Consider the following 19177-nt stretch of genomic DNA (forward strand, 5'->3'; position numbering starts at 1 on the left):
GCAGAGGCAGGTACTGAGAGTGGAGGAAGCAACTCCTGGGGAGTGTTCCAGCAGACTCCCATTTTTAGGGCTGATTCCTTAAGATGGTTATCCTGACAGCATTTCTCGTTGTCTTGCTGTATCTCACAAGAAAACAGGTGGCCCGTTTCCACATTTTACAGGGAAAGAAGCTAAGCCCCCGGGACGTTAAGTGACGTCTTCAAAGTTACCAAACATGGGAAGCCTGGAACATGGGTGTTCTCTCCCTGAGTGGAGCTGGATACCCCTTCCATTCGACAACTAAAAACAGGGGTTCGAGTGTTGAATACTTCAGCCTAGTGTGCCAACAAACCTCTGCCAGGTTTAGGCATTAGAACCTAAGTTAGTCAATCATTCCAGATTTATGAAAGAGAAAAAAAAAAGAGAGGGAGGGAGAGAAGGAGGGAGAGAGGAAGCAGACTGTAGATTCAGATCTTTTTCTTTTCTTTCAGGACTATATAAGGGAAGCAGATTTTCTTTTCAAAGTTCAAAGAAAACAGTGTGTTTTGTTTTCATACTTTGTTTCATTTTTCACTTGGGGAAAAAAAAACCCAGCTTTGAAGCCTCTCTGTTTAAACTCATTAGGAAAACCATCAATGACGGGAGCTTTCATGAAATCGTAGTGGGAGGAATTAGCGTTATGGGAGAGCCGGATCAATCTTCCAACGTTTCATCTATGGAGATGGGAGGTCAGCGCTGACTGCTTGTTCAGCTGGAAAGTTAACATAAACAAATGCTTCACTTACTGGAGAGTCCAAGGGACTAAAGTCATTTGATATTCACCCTCCAAATACCTCCTCAGAAGCCAGCTATGCCTGTCACATGAAAGAGATGGATGCTTCTCCAGAACTAAGTGAACAAACCGATGGGCAAAATGTCCTGCCGGGGAAGAGAGGGGTCTTCTTTTAGTGTCCCACTGGAACGGAGGCAGTGGTATTGACATTCACGGCGCAGAATCTTTTCTTGTGTAATTGAAAACGTTATTGAAGTTGACACGGAAACCTTTGTAGCAGGGTTGGTGTTAATATATGAGGCTATCTTTCTTGACATCTGAATCTTTTTTATTTTAAAGTTTTTGAACCTGTTGAAGTCTCCTGGGCAAAGTTAAAATATGGCAACTTTTTGAATTTTGTGTTTTGGTTTATGAGTAGAGCATAGTCCACAGCCTGTCTGATTGATTTGAAATGGATTTGAGGATAAGAAAGGACTGCAGTTGGGATGCCTAAAAGGGAGATGACAGAAGAGGACTGGGAAGAGAAGGAAAGATATGGGGCAGACTGGGGACACTGGGAGATTGACAGATATCACTGGTACCCCTAACAAAGCTGTTCTGGATAAGAAATGTTCATGCCTACAGTATAACACAGATTAAGTAATTTACGATCTGAACATTTGCAAAGGACTTAATATTTTAGGAGAACTTGATATTAAGGAGGACTTAATATTTTCGTTTTTTCTTACAAGAATTATATATGTGCATACACAAATATATGCAGGCAAAAATGTAAAAATATACACACATACATAGATATGCTATGCATGGGCATGTGCGCATGCACACACCTTCAATAAAAGAATAAAGGTATAAAGGGACTGTGATATAATATTGATTAGCGGAATTGGCCCTTCTTCCTGCCAAGCCCTCCCCAAGGGCAAACTAGAGCCTATTATTTTAAATCTTGGTGAAATTAGGTAGAGCACAGACTTAAGAAAACATAGGCCATGGTGGCACAGCTGTTAAGTGAGCATGTTCCTCCTCGGCGGCCCGGGGTTTGCAGGTTTGGATCCCGGGTGTGGACGTGGCACCACTTGGCAAGCCATGCTGTGGCAGGCGTCCCACATATAAAGTAGAGGAAGATGGGCATGGATGTTAGCTCAGGGCTAATCTTCCTCAAAAAAACCAACCAACCAAACAAAAACCAAACAATAACAACAAAAAGAAAACAGCCCATGGTTAGCTTTCCATTTTTGTCTACTAAGAGTGGATGACTGATTATTTTAAAGACATCAGGTCCTCACTTGCTATTCCTTATTTAACTCATGAGATAATAAGGCATAAAATTAACCTATCCAAGGCATGATGGAGCCATCCCTGCCCAACTTAATGAGCAACTAACTAATTCAAAAGGAAAATAGCCATTACTTATACAGCCATAATGTAGATGCAACATGGCAATATAAATCAGTAATTCTTGTATTGCAGAACAGACAAATAGATTAATGCATGTTGCAAAGGATGGGTGAAGAGATCGATTAGGTTACTGATTCAGACCATGAACTTTCTCTCAATATACTGCATTTAACTTTTAAATAAGGTTTAGGAGAACCTGTAACATTTTGCTCACTGACAGAGCTATATTTTACTAAGGGCAGAAATTGGCTAGTCTATAAAAATTAAATTATACCCCTTTCACTGTATCTAGTCAAGAGGAAAAACTCTAATTACAAGATTGCACTGTCAAACAAATGTTAATTCACATTCTTTATACTCTGGTTTAAAAATTCATACTCGGGGGGGCGCTTCTATTCTGAAATGGAAATCAATATGTGAAATATTTTGTGGAGTGCAGTGATAAGCAAGAGCAAAAAAACGTCATTGTAAAGAGTGCTGGTAAGTAGGCACTAACTCATTAAGAGCAGAGCTTTGAGAATAAGTCATTCGTTATGCAAACATTTAAATATCAAGTAGTAAGGAAAATGAAAGAAGTGAGACCAAACCTTCCCTTCCCCACAGCCATGCCTTATTACTCCAGAAATGACCCAGGGGAGGAAGGATTAGAGGGAAAGAACCTCAGCATCTGATAGGAACGCCACTCTGGGGTAAGGGAAAGGTTAATTTCAAATAGACTTCCCAACTGAAAATTAAATGTGCCTGCCTCAAAATTCCTAACAGCTAAGTTTGCAGACTCAATCCAGAAAGAACTAACTGAGGGCCTGGGCAGATGGCAGCCCTGGTATTTTTGGGAAGGAGAATGCCTTTCATTACTGCTTAATGTCAAACTTACTTGGTTCATTAAAATTTCTTAGTTCATTTAAAACCCTGGTTTTTCTGTACCTGTGAAAAATGCCAGTGCACATAACACTCAAACTTTAAAAATCCTCCTGGTTGGTTCTCGTATTCTTTCAACATCCACTTTGTGGCCTGTCCACTCGACCAGTTCACTAAGCTTGTTAGGTGAATTTGGCAGCTGGGAAAATTGTCTAAGTCTTTAGCATTTTGCTTGGATTATCTTTTCAGGCAAACCTGGCAGCATGTTTTACTATATAACGTGCTGGCCCAGGAAGCAGGTGCCCCTTAGTGACAGTTGGCTGGCAGACGTGGACCAGACATCTAACTTTTCTGGTCCAGTTTTCCTCCTCAATAACACAAAAAGGTTGGTCTAGATCAGCAGTTCTCGATTTAGAGAACCCCAGAGTCACTCGGGGAGCTTATAAAAGACCCAAAGCCAGGTATACCACAGACTTAGGGAATTGGCTTCTTCAAGGAGAGATGGGGGCAGGCATATGGATTTGAACAAAATTCCCAGGAAGATTCCAATGTACACCCTTAACTAGGAGTCACGGGGCCCTTTCAGCTCTAACACATTAAGATTCTCAGAACAATGTATGTATGTTATTGATCAAATGAAAAAACAATCTGACTTTGATTCCTAATAGTATCATTTAACAGGCATGACTTTCTTTCTCCAGAGTGGAGAAGTGGACCCCACAGTAGAATTAAATGCTGGTGGGTTGTGGCCTGGGGGAAACAAGAGCCTCAAAAGAGGACTACCAGATTTCATGAGATACTCCACGTAAAAGCTTGGAGGAAAGAGCCTCATGCACAGGGCGTGCAACAAGCCAGCTGTTACTCCTGTGATGATTGTACTAAATTGTGGCCACTTAACAATCAGAGTGTTAGGTTGGCTCTCCATCCCTGTCAACAAGAGGAGGGTTAAAGTCACTTAAATTGCTTGGTCTCTAACAATTGCATGGCAATGAAAACGGAAGTGCCTTGGAAGCATCAGCGCCCCTCCCACCCCCGAACGTCCCTCTTTTGATGCAGAAACATGCATTTGTCTGATTTCTATTGGATTCAGGCACAGAACGCCTTTTTTCCACATGCACAGAACTCGAATCCTTTCCCTCATAACTGGTTTTTCCTTTGAGTCCATGAACTGTTTCTGTTTCTCAGACTTCACAATTGAGATTGCCTTATTACTTCTGTGTATGTCCACCCTCTGACCTCTGACATATGGCCAGAGGAACCTGGTTTGGAGACAAGGTGACCACCTTGTCCGAGCTAATAGCAACTTCACTCCAGGCACTTACAGGCTGTCTGTGCTAAAGGTTCACAAGGATAAGAGGTGTTACATTGCCTGCTCTGTCTTTTTTTACAGCGTGGTTTGGGGGAGGAACGAAGCAAGATGGAAATCAGCACTTTGAAAACAGAGCACGTGGTATTCATCTTAGATACACTTTTAAAGAGGAAGAAGTGTCTCTCAGAAAAAGGACACCTCTTCTGCCTGTAATTTGGCCCATATCTTTTTCTCTCGTTGTCCTAACCATATCCCAGGTTATAAGACATAATACCAAGGTAAGCAGTGGCCTAGAGGATTCTGAACAAGTTCCTAATGTGTCCACAGTGCATCCCCGTTTTTTTCTGGCTCTAAACTACTGCCTAGAAGAAAGCTGCAAATATTTGAAAGAAACAATCAAGTGTTCAGAGAGATTCTGACTGAAATCACAGTAATCTCTTTGGTAAAAGGGCAGTCAAGTTTTGCTCAGGAACACAACACAAGTAGAAGAGAAACAACTTGCCAAAATCATCCCTATCAATACAGGCTAAAGAATCGTCGCTAAGTTTTGCTTTGCTTTTTTAACAGCCCGAATCCCATATGACAAAACAATGCAGGCTGCTTTTCTTGGGACAGGTTATTCTTGAGAGCAATGATGTCTCAGACTTCCCAGAAGAGCGATTTTGGTGGAAAGAATCCACACCTAGGTCGATAAGGACCTAAAAGAACAGCCTTTAAAACCGCACACACATAACACACATCAGAGCGCAATGACTACGAGCTCTCTGCTCCCCAAAGAACCATGTGGTTAGCAACAACACATCTCCAGGCCCTTCTCGGAGAAGAAACTACTTTCAGAGGTGCTGGCTTTAAAACTACAGCCCTTGTATTAACTTGCCAGTGGGTTAAAGGGATCACATAACAGTTCTGATCCCCTCACTGGACACTGTGGGCAGCTCAAACTAAAGAGAAGCAGGGCTGTTGTTCATTCAACATCGTCACCACATGACGCCATTTCCCATCTTTTCAATATGCTTAAAATGACAGTCTCAGTTTATGGGTCTGGCCTTGGAATGGAAGCTACAGTTCTGCCCATTGCCCCAAAGTTCCAGTTGTATTTTGAGGTGAATTTGACATCGGATAAAACTATTGGGAAGGACTGGGGACTTCCACCTCGGTGAGGAGACCCTGGTGAGCTGGAGTGAGTGAATGAGGTTTACTCTTATAAGACTGCCTTCTTCCCTTGCATAATGCCCAAGCCATCTCATCAGCCAGCCAGCGGCTAAGCTTGTGGGGCTGGGAACTACAGTCTTTTGAAAGATCTTGGCAATTTGTGCCGGGAATTTGATGCATTAGTTCTAAAATTAAATAAAGATCCTGTAGTGTTCTTCAAAGAAATATGGTGTGGCTCTATGACAAAACACATTTTTCAAGCTCTGACCTCTGGGAACTTCAACTAGCTTCATATTTCAGGCTGACATTGCTCACAGGCTACTGTCTAGTTGCCCAGGCAGAGCTGGTGATCCATATATTTTCCAGCTTCCTGACCAGCTTTTAGCAGAGGGAGGTGAGGGGAGTAACTAAAAAGAGGAGAGCCACTAATTTAAATGCACTTCCCCTCCGGAGTCCCTTGGGGAGAAGCCCTGGTAATTAACTCTAATGAGATTAAAGTAACTTGGAACTCTTCATGTTTCCAGCATTGTAAAAGTAAATCTGTGATAACCAGTGTGTGTGCATTAAATCAAAGGCAGTCTCTTTTCCTATAATTTAATGGCCCCTCACTCCCACCCCTGGCCCAGGGTGGAGGGGGAGGGAGGGTTGCCGGGCTCTTACCTGCACTTTGCTCCATCACTTCTTTCTGACACATGTCTTGAACGTTCACCGTGCAATTCACGATGAACTCAGGGGAGGAGCAGTCGTTGTTCAGCTGGAATTCTTCACACTGGTAACACTGGATTTGCAGCGCAAAGCCTGCGGGACAGACGCAGTCGGGTTCAGATCCAGCCTCGGCAGAGACCACCCCGGAAATCACGACCCTCCTCTGCCAGCCGCCGATCCCGACCTCTGGAGTGCTGGGGATCCGCACTCCTGGGTCGCCGAGTAAGGCGGATGTGGCTGAAGCCGACAGGGGGCGGCGCGGGCACCGAGGGTCCTGCGGGATAAAGTGGAATTCTGCCCGAGACCCCTGGACCCAAGCTCCAGAAACAAAGAGCCGGTTCAACACCACACCTGGCCTTTACCCACGGAAGTTGACAGGAGGGGTCTACCACCCCAGAGCGAAGCAGCTCCACAGACGTGCGTCGGCTTCAGTCTACGCCAAAGGATTTGCCTAATTGTTAATTGGTTACTAATTACTTAATTACTATTTTGGCACCATTCGCAATTGCATTCGCAGACGCCTTTTTAGTATAATTTATTTCATTTTTGAAGTCAGCATTCCTGTGCTGTGGCCCGAGGCTCCCTACGCGACCACCCAGGAGGAAGGACCCGTAGCTAACAGCAGCTGCGCCCCAAGTCCCCGGCCTTTCTCCGGGACGGTTCCCGAGGCAGCCGGGTGAGAAAGGGCGTGTATGCGTATGCGTGTGTGTGTGTGTGTGTGTGCGTGTGTGTGTGTGTGTGTGTACGCGCGCGCACCCTGGGCCGCGACACCTAAGCCCTTTCTTCCCGGCTTTCAGGCTAACCGTTTGGCTAGGGTCCCCGGTCGGGGTACCAGCTCTGCAGAGCTCGGTAGGGATCCGGTCCCGTACTGGAAAGAAGCAGCGAGACGTTTTTGCACCTCTCATCGCTCCAGGCTGGCTGCTCTGCTTGGATCTACGAGCTCCTGTCTAGACCTAACTCCCTCGGCTCCCGAGCAGATGAACCCCGGACTCGGCGCGCCCCCCTCCCAGCCCCACAACCCAGCCCTGGCGCGCCGGGGCCACAGGCTGCCCAGCGCGCCGCTCACCTGTCGGCGGCGCCACTCCCACGGGTTGCTAGAGACGCCTGACAACTTGGCGGGGTTCGGGGGCTATCGCCCCCTCTCCCTTGCCGAGGCCCCAGCACCGCTAGCACCCTATCTCCTCCTCAGCCTAGCTTCTTCTCCCGACCATGCAACCCGACCATCTGCAGCTCGAGTCCCGCAAATCCTCCCGCTCCTGCCTCTCCTCCTGCAGCGCAGGACTTGGAGACTTTCCCATCTAGCGCCTCCGGGCACCACTCGCCGCCACCAAACTCCCACTGGGCAACCCCTGCGCAGCATGGGTCCCGAGGTGGGCGCCCTGGGGATGAAGGGGTGTGCGCGCCTGGCTGGGCTGCTGGCCTCTTCGTCTTCTTACCTGGAAGCAAGAACAATCCGCAAAAAGTTGCTGTGATGCCGAGGACCCACATCCTCCCGGAGCCGGGAGCGGGCAGGCGCATCAGAGGCGGCGACCGCGGCGGAGGCTTCCGGGGCCGCAGCGGCTGTGGCTGCCGAGGATGCTGGGGCCCGCGCTGCTGCGGCCGAGGTGACCGCCGCCGCCAAGAGGAGCCGCAGGTGCCGCCGGCGGCGCCTGCATCGCCCGCGCCGGGCTCCCGGCTGCGGGTCGCCGCTCCTCTCTCGCGCGCTCCGGGGCAGAGCGCGGCGGCTCCGGAGTTGGCAGCTGAGACTGAACGAACTACCCGCGATTCAGAGCACCCAAAAAAGTCTCGCCTCTTCTCCCCACCTCCCACTCCAGGCACCACGTGACGGCTGCCGAGTTGGGGAGGGGGTGGCGGGCGAGGAAGGCTGGGACCGTCTTTCCACTTCCCCACCCCCTTCCTATCGCCCTCCTCTGCCGCCTCCGCACGTCCCCGGGACAGGGACGCCAGGGAGAGAAAGAAAGTGTAGTTTTCCCTGATCGGGAGGCTGGCGATTGAGGAGGTGTGTGCAGGGCGCAGCAGGTGCCGCGGGGACCTGCCGGGTGCTGACTACCGGACTTGCGAGGTGGGGTCGGAAGACTGCATGCCAGCCTGGCCCTCTTCGCGCAGGGGCGCACTCGCCACGTCCTCTGCGCCCCCGGGGCTGGCCGGTTCCCTCGCGGCAGGGTCCAGCCCACCCAGCTGTGGCTGCCGTGCGGCTGACCGCGCGAGCCCGGCGCCAGAGGCGGCTGGCGGGAGGGAGGCGCGCTCCCGTGCGTCTGGCAAAGTTGCACACCTGCAGGCTCCCTAGGTGTCCCGTGCAGCTGCGCCTTCGCTGCCTCCTAGGCGCCCCTCGGTAGCTAGCAGGCTTGGTTTCAGTTGCGGCAGGGTGGGCGGGGTGTGGCGGGGACCCTGCCCTGACTGGCACGCTCTCTCCGGGCAGCCCTCCTTTCGTCTGCCTGCACGCGCCGCTGGAGGCTGCGGTGACACCGCCCTGGTAGCCTAGCCCAGGAGAGGGCCGCCCGGGGACAACCGTCACGAGCTCCCACTAGAAATCAAATTGCGGTGAAGAACGGAGTTGCGCTCCTCTATCCCCTTCCTCCGAAAGGCCGAGCAGCTTCATCCTGCTCTCCTCAGAGCTACGGGTTTATCAGTGCAGACTCCCGCGTCCTCTCCTGTACCGCGCCTTCCCAGCCCTGGTCTCCGGCGCTGGCTGTCCCCCCGTCCCCCAAGCCCCATTCCTTCTCTCTCGGCCGGGAGACCCACCTTCTGTACTCCTGGGGACGCCATGGTGCTTCGCTTGCTCTGTTCGCCTTCTTCGCTGCCTTGCAGCAGGTGGTACCGGAGCCCGCTTGCCTGCCCTGAGCGCCTTGGTGTTCCCGCCCCCAATCCCGCAAGTTCCCACCCCTGCCCCCCAAATCCCTAGGGATCATCCATTTCTGTGGAAATAGCTTCCTCAGCTTTGCCCCTCTCCTCCCCAGGCAACCTCTTGGAGGAAGCTCTCTCTGGCCCGGGACGCTGATCATTTATTTTCCCATCCTGCCAGCAGAGCAGGTCTGGAAATGAGCTTAAATGACTTTCTTGTCATTCCTCTGCACAGATCGTTCCATGTCTGCCTCTGGCTCCTTCTCTCCCTCTGCCCCCCTCTTCCTTTCATTTCTAGTTGGTTAACCCCTCCGGGAAACTGTAATGCTTTGACCATTACTCACTTGTCTGCAGACTCTGATCTTACAATTGGCTGAATTACTATCTCTGGAGCAAAATGGCCAGTTTATTTATTCCTTAGGGAAATTCATCATTGGAGCATGTGTGAGATTCAACTACCTAACTGGGGCAAAGGGTCCTTGAACAAGTTCTCTTACACTTTCAGAGGCTGCGATTGTGATACGACTTTTATTCAGAGATGAAACAAAAGAATTTTTAAAAGTCTGAAGGACAATGACACCTTACATAATTTTCATTTAGGATAACAAAATCCAAATATAACAAATTGCACAAATTAACCAAATAACACTGATCATACAATACTCTTTAAAGAAACAAGGGTGTACTAAAGTAACGATATAGATCCTAAAAAAATTTCTACTATGCCTAGTTTACAAGCTCCTGTACAAAAGCAATTATAAATAGTTCACGTCTAGTAAAAATACACATAACCTTTAAAATAGAATTTATCCTTACATATAAACAGACTTTGTAGAAAAAAAAAGATATTAAAAAGTAAGAATTTTCCATAGCACCAACCATTTTATTTTTTAAAAAGTGAACCTTGCAAATAGGAATTTGCTTTCATTTCTAAATTGCCCAGATTTTAATAAAAAGAGCAGGAAGATAAAAATCAACAAATAATGTTGAGAATCATGAGAAGCACTAAGCAGAAGAGGATGTAAGGAAATGTTCGGAGAGAAAACCTGCTATTGAAAAGAGAATTAGGTCACTTCTGATATCCATCCCTTTGGATCAGTGTCACACATCGGTATGCTTTACATTTTTCATTAGAAGCAGAATTACATGTATTACTAGCAACCAAATCTCTCTGGCAACAATTTTGAAAATGCACTAGAATTTAAGTTTATATTAAATTGAAATTACAAGGAGCCCTTTGGTTTTTTGGCAGGCCCAGTTTTAGCTTTACAGAATGTGCCCACAAATAATTTGTGTATGAGGACAATGAGCTGAACAAAAACTGTAGTTGAAATTTTTAAAAAAATGTAATTACCATCAACTTCTAAGACTTAGTACATCATTTCAAGAGCATGGCATTGATTCAATTTATTGCTGTCTCTTTTTCTTTTGCTACAAATATAATTTCTTTTCCAAAAAGTTTACAACTTCTGTACAAATATTCAAAAAAAAGTGCAAAATTAAGACTTCTGTATCGTGGGTGTGTTTCCTTTTTATCCTCATGAAACACAACAAATGGAGTCTCTCTTTATTGCCTTGGCAGAGAAGGAAGCTCCAGTGGGTGGCCTGCTATGAATCTGACAGTGTAGGCTCTGGTGTTGCAATAATTTCTTGTTGTCATCTCTGCCTGCCCCCTTCCCCACTCCTGTTTCTTAAGTGCTCCATTTCCAACTCACTAAGGGAAAAAAAGTCCTTTATACATCATTTGAACCCTGACTTGCACAGGAAGAGAAGCTATCATATAAAGAATCACTCAAAGATTCCAAATTGTCTACCCCAGGCCTGTCTGAGCTACTCAAAGATGCCTCTTCATTTTTTTCTTTTTCTTCCTTTTGTCCTTCAACCTTGTCCAGAGAGTTCCTCTCTTTTTCTAATAAAATCACAGTATTGCTGTTATATTTATTGAATGACTCCAGGGAAATCTTAGATAATCTATTCTCAGGATCTTCTTTTGTTTCTTCAACTTGTTTCAATTTCTGCAATAAAAAGAGGAAAATATTAGAAACATATTTCTTTGGACAATCAAGTTATTCTATCCAATATTCAATTATTGTCTGTGTAAAGTGCAGTTTAAAGGCATAGAGGGAACCTACAAGTCTTTAACAATCTTCTGGTATAATTAAATGTAATAATAAAGCCAATTTTAGGGATAAATCAAGACTTTAATCATGTTACTGAGATAAATAGGTCCCAATTTGCAAACCAGTTAAGTGCCACTTAATTTCATTTTAAACGGATCCATTTGAAATTTGTTCAGGTAAAGTGCCTTATTTTTCTTAATCAAAGTTTCAAATTCTTCTCTTTTCTTACTAAGTTTTATTAGTCATCCTGTTTCTAAATATGAATAGGGATTGAATTTCAGAAGTTATGGTAATATGCACAAAAACACAAACAAAGGGCATGCAATCCCTTAAATTTCGTTAAATTTAAGCACCTGTTAAACTTCTCAGAAGCATTGTCATGTCCCTTTACGAGTCTTAAGATATTTGAAAGAGATTTCCAGGTCTGTGGGTATAGATTCTAAAAGGCCAAGGGCTTAAAAATCAGAGTAACAAGTCTGCACCTTAGTAACTTCTCCCCTCCAGGAAGTTTTAGTACCAGTTTAAATAGGGATATTTATAGGATGCTATTGGTAGGCTCTAGGACTTTATAAAACACTATAGTCATATTCAATAATTATTGTAGGTAAAGCCTGTAAACATGGATATATTCAGTTGCTCAAGAGGCTCCTAAGGTATGAGGTGAGAGGAAAGACGGAGGCACAGATGCAAAAGCAACAAGTGTGGAGGTGTTAAAGCTGCTAACACATTTTCAACTTCTTTTCCTCTTTCCAGCAAAAATGTCAACTAAACACAAGATAGAAGGAGGGACAGGAGCTTAGAGATGGTAATAATAGCTACCATTTATTAAGCATCCACCATGTAAAAGGCACTGCACATATTTTATCCAGAAGCTTTTTCACAAACTTGCAAGTTACACATCCCCATTTTAGAGAAGAGGAAAACAAGGCTCAGAGTGACAGCGTTACTTGCTCAAGGTTGCTCAGCAAGTGACAGAGAACAGGATTTGAATTCCTGTCTGGCTGCCTTCCAAGTTGTTGTTTCTACTAAACCATGCTCTTATGTAATGAAGGACATTTTTTTTCATTTTGTCACCCAAATATTCTACTTAACTTGCCAAACCCCCTCTAGTGCTACTTCCAAGGCTGTAATCTTTGCAGTTCTGTTCCCCAATCCACCCCTACATGTTGCAGTGGATGTACAAAGGTGCACAGAGGAAACTGTGTTTTGACCTGGGGAAAAACAGACATAGCCAAAGCCTATAGAGTCTCACATGCTAAATATTTCATAGAAAGAGAAAAGAAAAAGATAGAGAAGTGGACAGCTTCAGTGTCCTCAGAGCCGGCTCAGAGAGAGTTTCTCTTCTGCTTTGGAAAATGGTGTAATTCTTTGAGAATAGTCGAAAATCATCCTTGAAGTGATGCTTATTTCATTATACTATGAATGCAGGAGCATTACTCATGGAACTAATTTTCAATCTCAAATGGCTACTTTGAAACCAGAGGCAGGCTGAGGAACAGATTCCTAGGTGATTACAGAAAAGTGGCTCCATAATTGGGAATAACTCCATGCAAGAGCCCCTTTTCATACCATGTCAATTTTTAGGCAGAATTATATAGTAGAATACTAAAAATACATGGAGAGAGTGGAAAATGCTTTGATATACCAAATGTAGGTAAATAAAGAGAATTCAATGCAATTTTCTCTTCACTTGAATATCTTCTCTTTTTCTTCATTCAAGAACCACAAGCATTTTCCTTGCCTACTTCTGGTCAATGTGGAACTCACATTCATTCAATAAATACTTTTCAAGAAGCTACCATGATGCACAGGGGAGGTTTTGGTGCTGAGGATACACGGCTGTATAAAACCGTGTCCTGCAGGGGGCAGTTGAGGCCCTGGAGGTGACAGAGCTGAGCTTGAATGTCAGCTTTGCTCTTTTGCTGGCTGTGTGAGTCCCGTAAGCAATCTTCCTCGGGTGTAAAATGGGGACAAGACACACCTTTATTTCAGAATTAATGTGAGCGTTAGAAATAAAACATCTTAAGACCCTGATACATAGTAGTAGGTGCTTAATAAATGGTACTATAAATAAATAATAGTAAGACAGCATTCTTATGGTAGAACAGTGGTTCTCAGTGTTCTCCAGACTGGCAGCATCAGCATCACCTGGGAGGTTGTTAGAAATGCCAATTCTTGAGCCCCACCCAGACTTACATTAGAAACACTGAAGCCCAGCAAATGTTTTTAACGAGCTCACCAGGTGATTCTGATACATGCTAAAACTTGCGAACCACTAGTCTAGAAGCACTTGTAGTCTTGGCGGGAAGACAGACGGGTGATAAGTATAATTCAGTGTATTAAGGTAGAGATGAGGAAAGAGTTATTTACCATTAAAACACCCATTGTCTATGGGACACAAATAGTGCATCATGTTTTCTAAACGTTTCATGCTTGTAGCTTTGTTTCTTCAATTAATTATAACAAAGGCCTACATTGGCCAGAGAGGTGATAGAAATGAAGGAATGGCCCATTTTAAGAAAAATCACACGGGCTTTCTCAGTCTTCCTTTTACTTTCAAAGTTTTGATGAGAGGTGGGTACAGAAATAGTTCTTGACTATACGAACAACATCAGTGCAAGAGTGACAATGCAAGCCAGTAGGCATTCAGCCTCAGTACTGGGGAGCAATAGGGAGGGGTGAGGACTGCAGTTAGCTCAAGACCATGTGCCTAGTCTAAAGACGGGAACAGCTACTTAGATCTAGCTTATTGCTGCTGTGCAGAAATTTGGGTCCAGATCTTTCCATTTTAAAGGTGAGGCCATAAATCTAGAACAATATTTGGTTATATTTAAAATCCTCTGATTTTTAATTATTTGCTTATCTTAAGAAAAAATAAAACAATAATAACAATAGCCCCCCCCGCCGCCCACATGTCAAGCCACAGTCTTTGCATTGTTTGAACTTGTGAGCTAGAGATCATGTTTTAGTCTTCTTTTTCATCCTACCAGACTCCCTTCTCCTCCTTCCCCCACCGGCTTTCTCCCTAAAGGCTTAGCCCAGTGCTAAATCATCAGAAGATTCTCAGTGGAGACTTGATGATAGATTCAACTTTCTCTAGCATCAGCAGAGTCTCGACTGTTGGCTTGGATTTCTTCAGGGGTCCTGCCAGCTAAGAATAAAGGCACCAAAGCAGCTTACTTCCCAATTAGAAGCATTTGGAACCAGCCTCAACATTGTCTTGCCAGATCTCAGGTATTTTTAAAATTTTGAAGTTACATAACATTTAAATTAAAAATATTAGAAGGGATTGAGGTCAAACAGTAATCGCTAATGATTTATCTGTCGAGTGGTAACAAAATAGTGCACGTGAGTTTTCAGCAACTGTATGTGAAGGTGCTTTGCAAACTAATCATGGTAATAACAGTTGGCATTTAATTGAATGCCTGTTCTGTGCAGACACCCTGCTAAGCACGTTGAATGGATTATCTGTTTTCACGCTCACATCAATTCTATGGTGTGGGTTTCGTCAATATGTCCATTTTCAGGCAATTGAGGCTTGAGGAAGTTAAGGAACTTGTTTTAGGTCAGGAAGCAGTACATGGTGAAGTCTAGGTTTGGACCCAGGCAATCTGCCTCCAGAGCTCAAACTCTCAACCTCTATCCTGAAAGAGAGCTTTACAAACATCAGCTGATATTATCTTTATGGGGAGCATCTGAAATAAGAATTACAGAACAACAATATTGATGATAACAAACCCAATAATGATGAGTGTTTGACAAGGATGGTGTGGGCTCCATAACACATCCTCATTTCCTTCATATATTGTGCTTCATCAGAATTATGATAAAATTAATATACTACATTTGTCACCTATAGGTGGCAACAGCTGTACAGTTCACTTTTTGGCGGAGCTTTTTGTTGCACTTGGGAATAAAAGTAGGGCTAAACAGGGCAGGCCAGAATATATTTTCAAGTTTAAAATAAATGGCTTTGTATGTTCTCCAAATAGTTTCCTGTCTTTAGTGTAACTGTGGCATTACTAGTGATAATTCAAGCAAGAAGTAGATAGTGACATATTCTCCAGAAATCCCTGGAGAATTATACCCTAACTAATTCAATTCCTTGTCGTCAAACAGTTAATCAATCAACCAAACCAATCTACTATGTGACTGGCTTTGCGTGAATAACCGTGTGGTCTTGATTCTCAGAGCAAGTTTCATAGAAGAGGGGGCTCTTGGAATGATTTTGAAGGTGAATAGGATTGAGATACACAGTAAGTAAGAGGAGGGCATTCCAAGAAATTTCCATTTAATATGCCCCTATTGTATCTGTAGACCATTCTGTAGGCAACTTCAAGTCCAGTAGCTGCCCAGAGAGTATTTCTCTTGCCCTATCAGATTTTGTTAGGGACAGAACCATTGTAAAGACAGAGACACAGACATATGCCTATCCCAAGGGGTTCTAAGAACCTCAACCAGACGCAGGAAATTATCAGCCTGGTACCTGGGTTATAAATAATAAAAAACTTTTATTTCCAAAGAGCTTTCTCGTCTATGATCTCACTGTGCTCTTACATCAGTCTGGAAGGTGAGGGAGGTTGTCAGCTGTGCTTTCCATGGGGTATTTATGGAGTCTGTGGCTCACAAAAATTCAAATTCAGGTGAAATTAGACCTAGAAACTTGGCTTTCTGATTTTCAACACAGAAAAGCATACTATTTTTTTCCACAGTCAACAGTAACCACGGAGTAGAGATTCTGCCTAGGCTAATGTGTATCCTGAACACTACGGAGGATAAAATAGAAGGTGATATGGGCCCTTGCCATAAGGAGAAGATAGGGAGAACATATAATGTGATACAGAAAAATTCGAGTGATAAACTAGAAAAAAAATATGCATGATGAGGTCAACTTCAAAGAGATACTTGTTAAACATGTCCAGCCAGAAACTCCTGCCCAAGTAGAGGAGAAACAAGTAGCAAATTCATGAACTAGTGCAATGGATTAGTGTTCCATGATGAAGGCTACTCTTTTATTGTTTCAAAGAAGTTTCCATCCTTTGATTATATCTTGAAAATATTGGTTAGTATGTCTACTGTAAAATGTCAGAAAGAGATTCAAATCTATTTGTGAAATTCAAACGCAGTATCATTCCTCAGCTGGGCATAATACTTACAAAGAGGACTGAAGCTCTCAGCACAAATTAATGTAATTAGTAACTTTGTCAACATAGTTTCTTCTTTCTCTATTGCTATAGAGATTCACTGCCAAGCAGTTCAAGAAGAAATGTAGTAGGCAAATAATAGCTACATTAATAAAGTGGTTTTACTATGTGTCTGGTTCTGGGTTGAATGCATTGCATGAATTATCTCATTTAATCCTTACAGCCACCCTATGAGATGGCACCATATTCATCCCCATTATACAAATTGGAAAAGACAGAGTAGAGTGGTTTAGATATTAGGCACATATACCTTGGCTAATAAGTTAGGGAATCAGGATTCAAGCAGAAGTAGCCTGACCACAGAACTTGGGATCTTCATCACTATGCACTAGATTAGGTATCTGGAAACCAGTGATCAGCTCCTGGTAATGTGCTAACTAGCCAGGTAACCCCTCTGAACCTTAATTTCTTTAAAGTTTTTTAGAATCTTCCTGCTCTATAAAGCTCTGTGAGTCTAAAATATTCTTAATTGAGTGTCTTCTGGCATCTATTCTCAGAATTTGAGGTGGCACAATAAATAACTCTTCCCCACCATAGTTCTGAATGAATTGAGGAATAAGATAAAAGAAAAAGGCTAATGGGAGGCTAAAATATCAGCTTTCTTACTGAGAAAGCTTATACTGGAGACTGAGGTTTCTATGTGCAAAGAAGTGGGTTTCCTAACGCTGGTCCTAGAAATAGACAGGCTTAGTAACTGGAAGCCCTGGCCTGGGCAGCACGCGTCTTCCCATAAAACCTACAGTATGAAGGAACAGAACTGAGTGTGCCTCTCACAGCCAGCTTGACTCCAGGGAGAAGGTGGAAAGAGCAGGAGATGGGCCTAAGCATTCCCTCCTTCCCTCCTAATTTGCTAATTAAACAGCCAGTCCTCTCTCTCTCCTAAGGAGAAGTGAATGAGGGGCGCCCAGTGGTGCTGGCAGTGTTATCCCAGGGAGTCCCCTCCACCTGGAAAGAAACATCCTAAATTAGGAAGAAGTGTTACCACCATGTCCCCTATCACCGCCTAACATTCCTCACTACGTGCAATGATGCAGATTTTAACTAGACAGTCATATATGCATTAGGGCCAAGAAGAGGCAGGAAGCAAAAATTGAAAAAAAAACAAATTTATGAATGCTTTGCCACTTAGTTGTAATTAAGAAAAAAAAAAGAAGATGAGGGAAAATTCAGAGACCACACTGAGTTAAGTTGGGCAGGGAAATCTCTCCATGGGTGAAGAAACAGGAGTGCAGTGATTTAGCAGATGTGAAAGACAGGAATGCTTCCATCTGGAAGCAGATCAATCAGATAGAGGAAACAGTCTGGCTAATCCTGGGCTTTGGGTTAAAGTCGAAGGTGTGATTTCTCCCATCCCTTTTCTGATGAGCAAGTCTTGGGCACTGGAAAGATAGATTCAGGGCAGACTTATGTGTTATGCTCTTGTGGTAGGGATGGGGAGGGAGTATTTTAATCCAGGGTCTCTTAGTTGAAGATTTGTGCACATTGAAAAGTCTACATTAAGCGATATTTGCTGGGGGGCAGGCCAACCTCAAGGGAAAAGACACAGATGAAGTCATTTCTCTTTTCTCAGAGGCACTAGTTAATCTCTTCATTAATGCCACCTCTTCCTGTATTCCTGGCAGAACTCCTTTCTGACTGAGACATAGAAAATAGATGGCTTGGCCTTTGGTGAACACTAGAGACCCTCCGGACTTTTCTGGAGAGTTGTGGTGTTAACCCTGTTAACCCGGTCAAATTCCAACTTAGATAATTACTTCCTCCTGGTACTCAGTTCCCTGTATCTCATCAACTGGTCACATTACTCTTCACTTGCCCTTCTGAAAAATTAATGTGACGTATTGGTAACAGAGAACCACTCTCTCCATCCAACCACACGCCGGGAGATGCGATTCAGCACTTGGGGGCACTCTCTGTTTCCTTACTGGGGTCCTGAAGATTCTTAAGTACCTCCAGGGCAAACTGGTTTTATTAGGAGAAGGAGTAATTTTCAGCTGAGATGTGCGGTTATGACTATATTATTAACTATATTGCTGTCCTTTACTTTCATCATTGACTTTCAATGACCTCTTCTGGAACTCCTGAACCCACGGGGAAAAAAATGAGCTTACTTTTTGGAAAAAAACAGAAAAAATCAAGCAGAGAGAAGGCTAGTAGGAAGTTTAGGGTTGCTAGAAAATAATGCACCTTGTAGAAAGGAAAGGGATTCTGCTTGGAGATAACGAAGGGCCACAAAGGACATTTAAAGACTAGATCAAAAGGATAAAAGGAAACAGAAGTCATTTTATCAAAGATACAGGAAATGTTCCTATATATGGAAAATGGGGGAAGATGTGGGGTCAAGTCCCTCTGTAGGAAGAGAAAAAAGAAACACAAAGAAAATCACAAACTTTGTTTATGGCAGAGAAAGGCATTTGGGAAGAGGAAAGGCATGTAATTATAAGTTTGGGTAAAATTGTTATATGAACGTGCAAAGGCCATGTTTGGGATTTCTGCAAACTCTAATGTTAGTGCCATCACTTGAAATGCCCATGTGAAAACTTGTATTTTTGGATTTTTGTTTTCAGGTGGAGGATGGATCCACACATCTAATTTAAAATGTACGTAGATCACATTAAGTAATGCATCAGATTTAATCAATATTGGTCAGTTTCTCCAAAAGTGAAATCTAACGTTTTATAGCAACTTAGAATTGGGAAAACAAGCCAGCTCATTGATATTAGCTTGTATAATTAGCATGACTAAAGGGTACGAGCTCATCTGTGTTGTTAGATTCCTTTCTTTTCCTCCAGCACAATAATATTAACTAAAATTTCCATTCAGGAATGAGAATTGAGCAGGT

The 19177-nt window shown here is 43.9% G+C and overlaps 2 protein-coding genes across 7 annotated transcripts in view; both read right to left on the reverse strand.

Moving 5' to 3' along the window:
• LYPD1 (LY6/PLAUR domain containing 1) overlaps positions 1-7683 on the reverse strand; it is a 37438-nt gene extending 29755 nt beyond the window's left edge. The window contains exons 1-2 of the mRNA XM_046658010.1: positions 7610-7683; positions 6129-6266 (exon numbers count right to left, since the gene is read on the reverse strand). Of these exons, the coding sequence (XP_046513966.1) occupies positions 6129-6266; positions 7610-7661 (190 nt within the window). The 5' untranslated portion in view covers positions 7662-7683. The remainder of the gene's footprint in view (positions 1-6128; positions 6267-7609) is intronic.
• A 1839-nt stretch (positions 7684-9522) lies between these two features.
• The window catches only part of NCKAP5 (NCK associated protein 5), a 916311-nt gene continuing 906656 nt past the window's right edge, over positions 9523-19177 (reverse strand). For 5 of the 6 annotated variants that reach the window (XM_046659632.1, XM_046659633.1, XM_046659634.1 and 2 more), the window contains one exon: positions 9523-11029. In XM_046659632.1, the coding sequence (XP_046515588.1) occupies positions 10748-11029 (282 nt within the window). In that variant the 3' untranslated portion in view covers positions 9523-10747. The remainder of the gene's footprint in view (positions 11030-19177) is intronic. The other variant, XM_046659637.1, reaches the window with a different exon arrangement.

The sequence above is a fragment of the Equus quagga genome, chromosome 4 (assembly GCF_021613505.1).
Source record: "Equus quagga isolate Etosha38 chromosome 4, UCLA_HA_Equagga_1.0, whole genome shotgun sequence".
In the NCBI taxonomy this organism is placed as follows: Eukaryota; Metazoa; Chordata; class Mammalia; order Perissodactyla; family Equidae; genus Equus; species Equus quagga.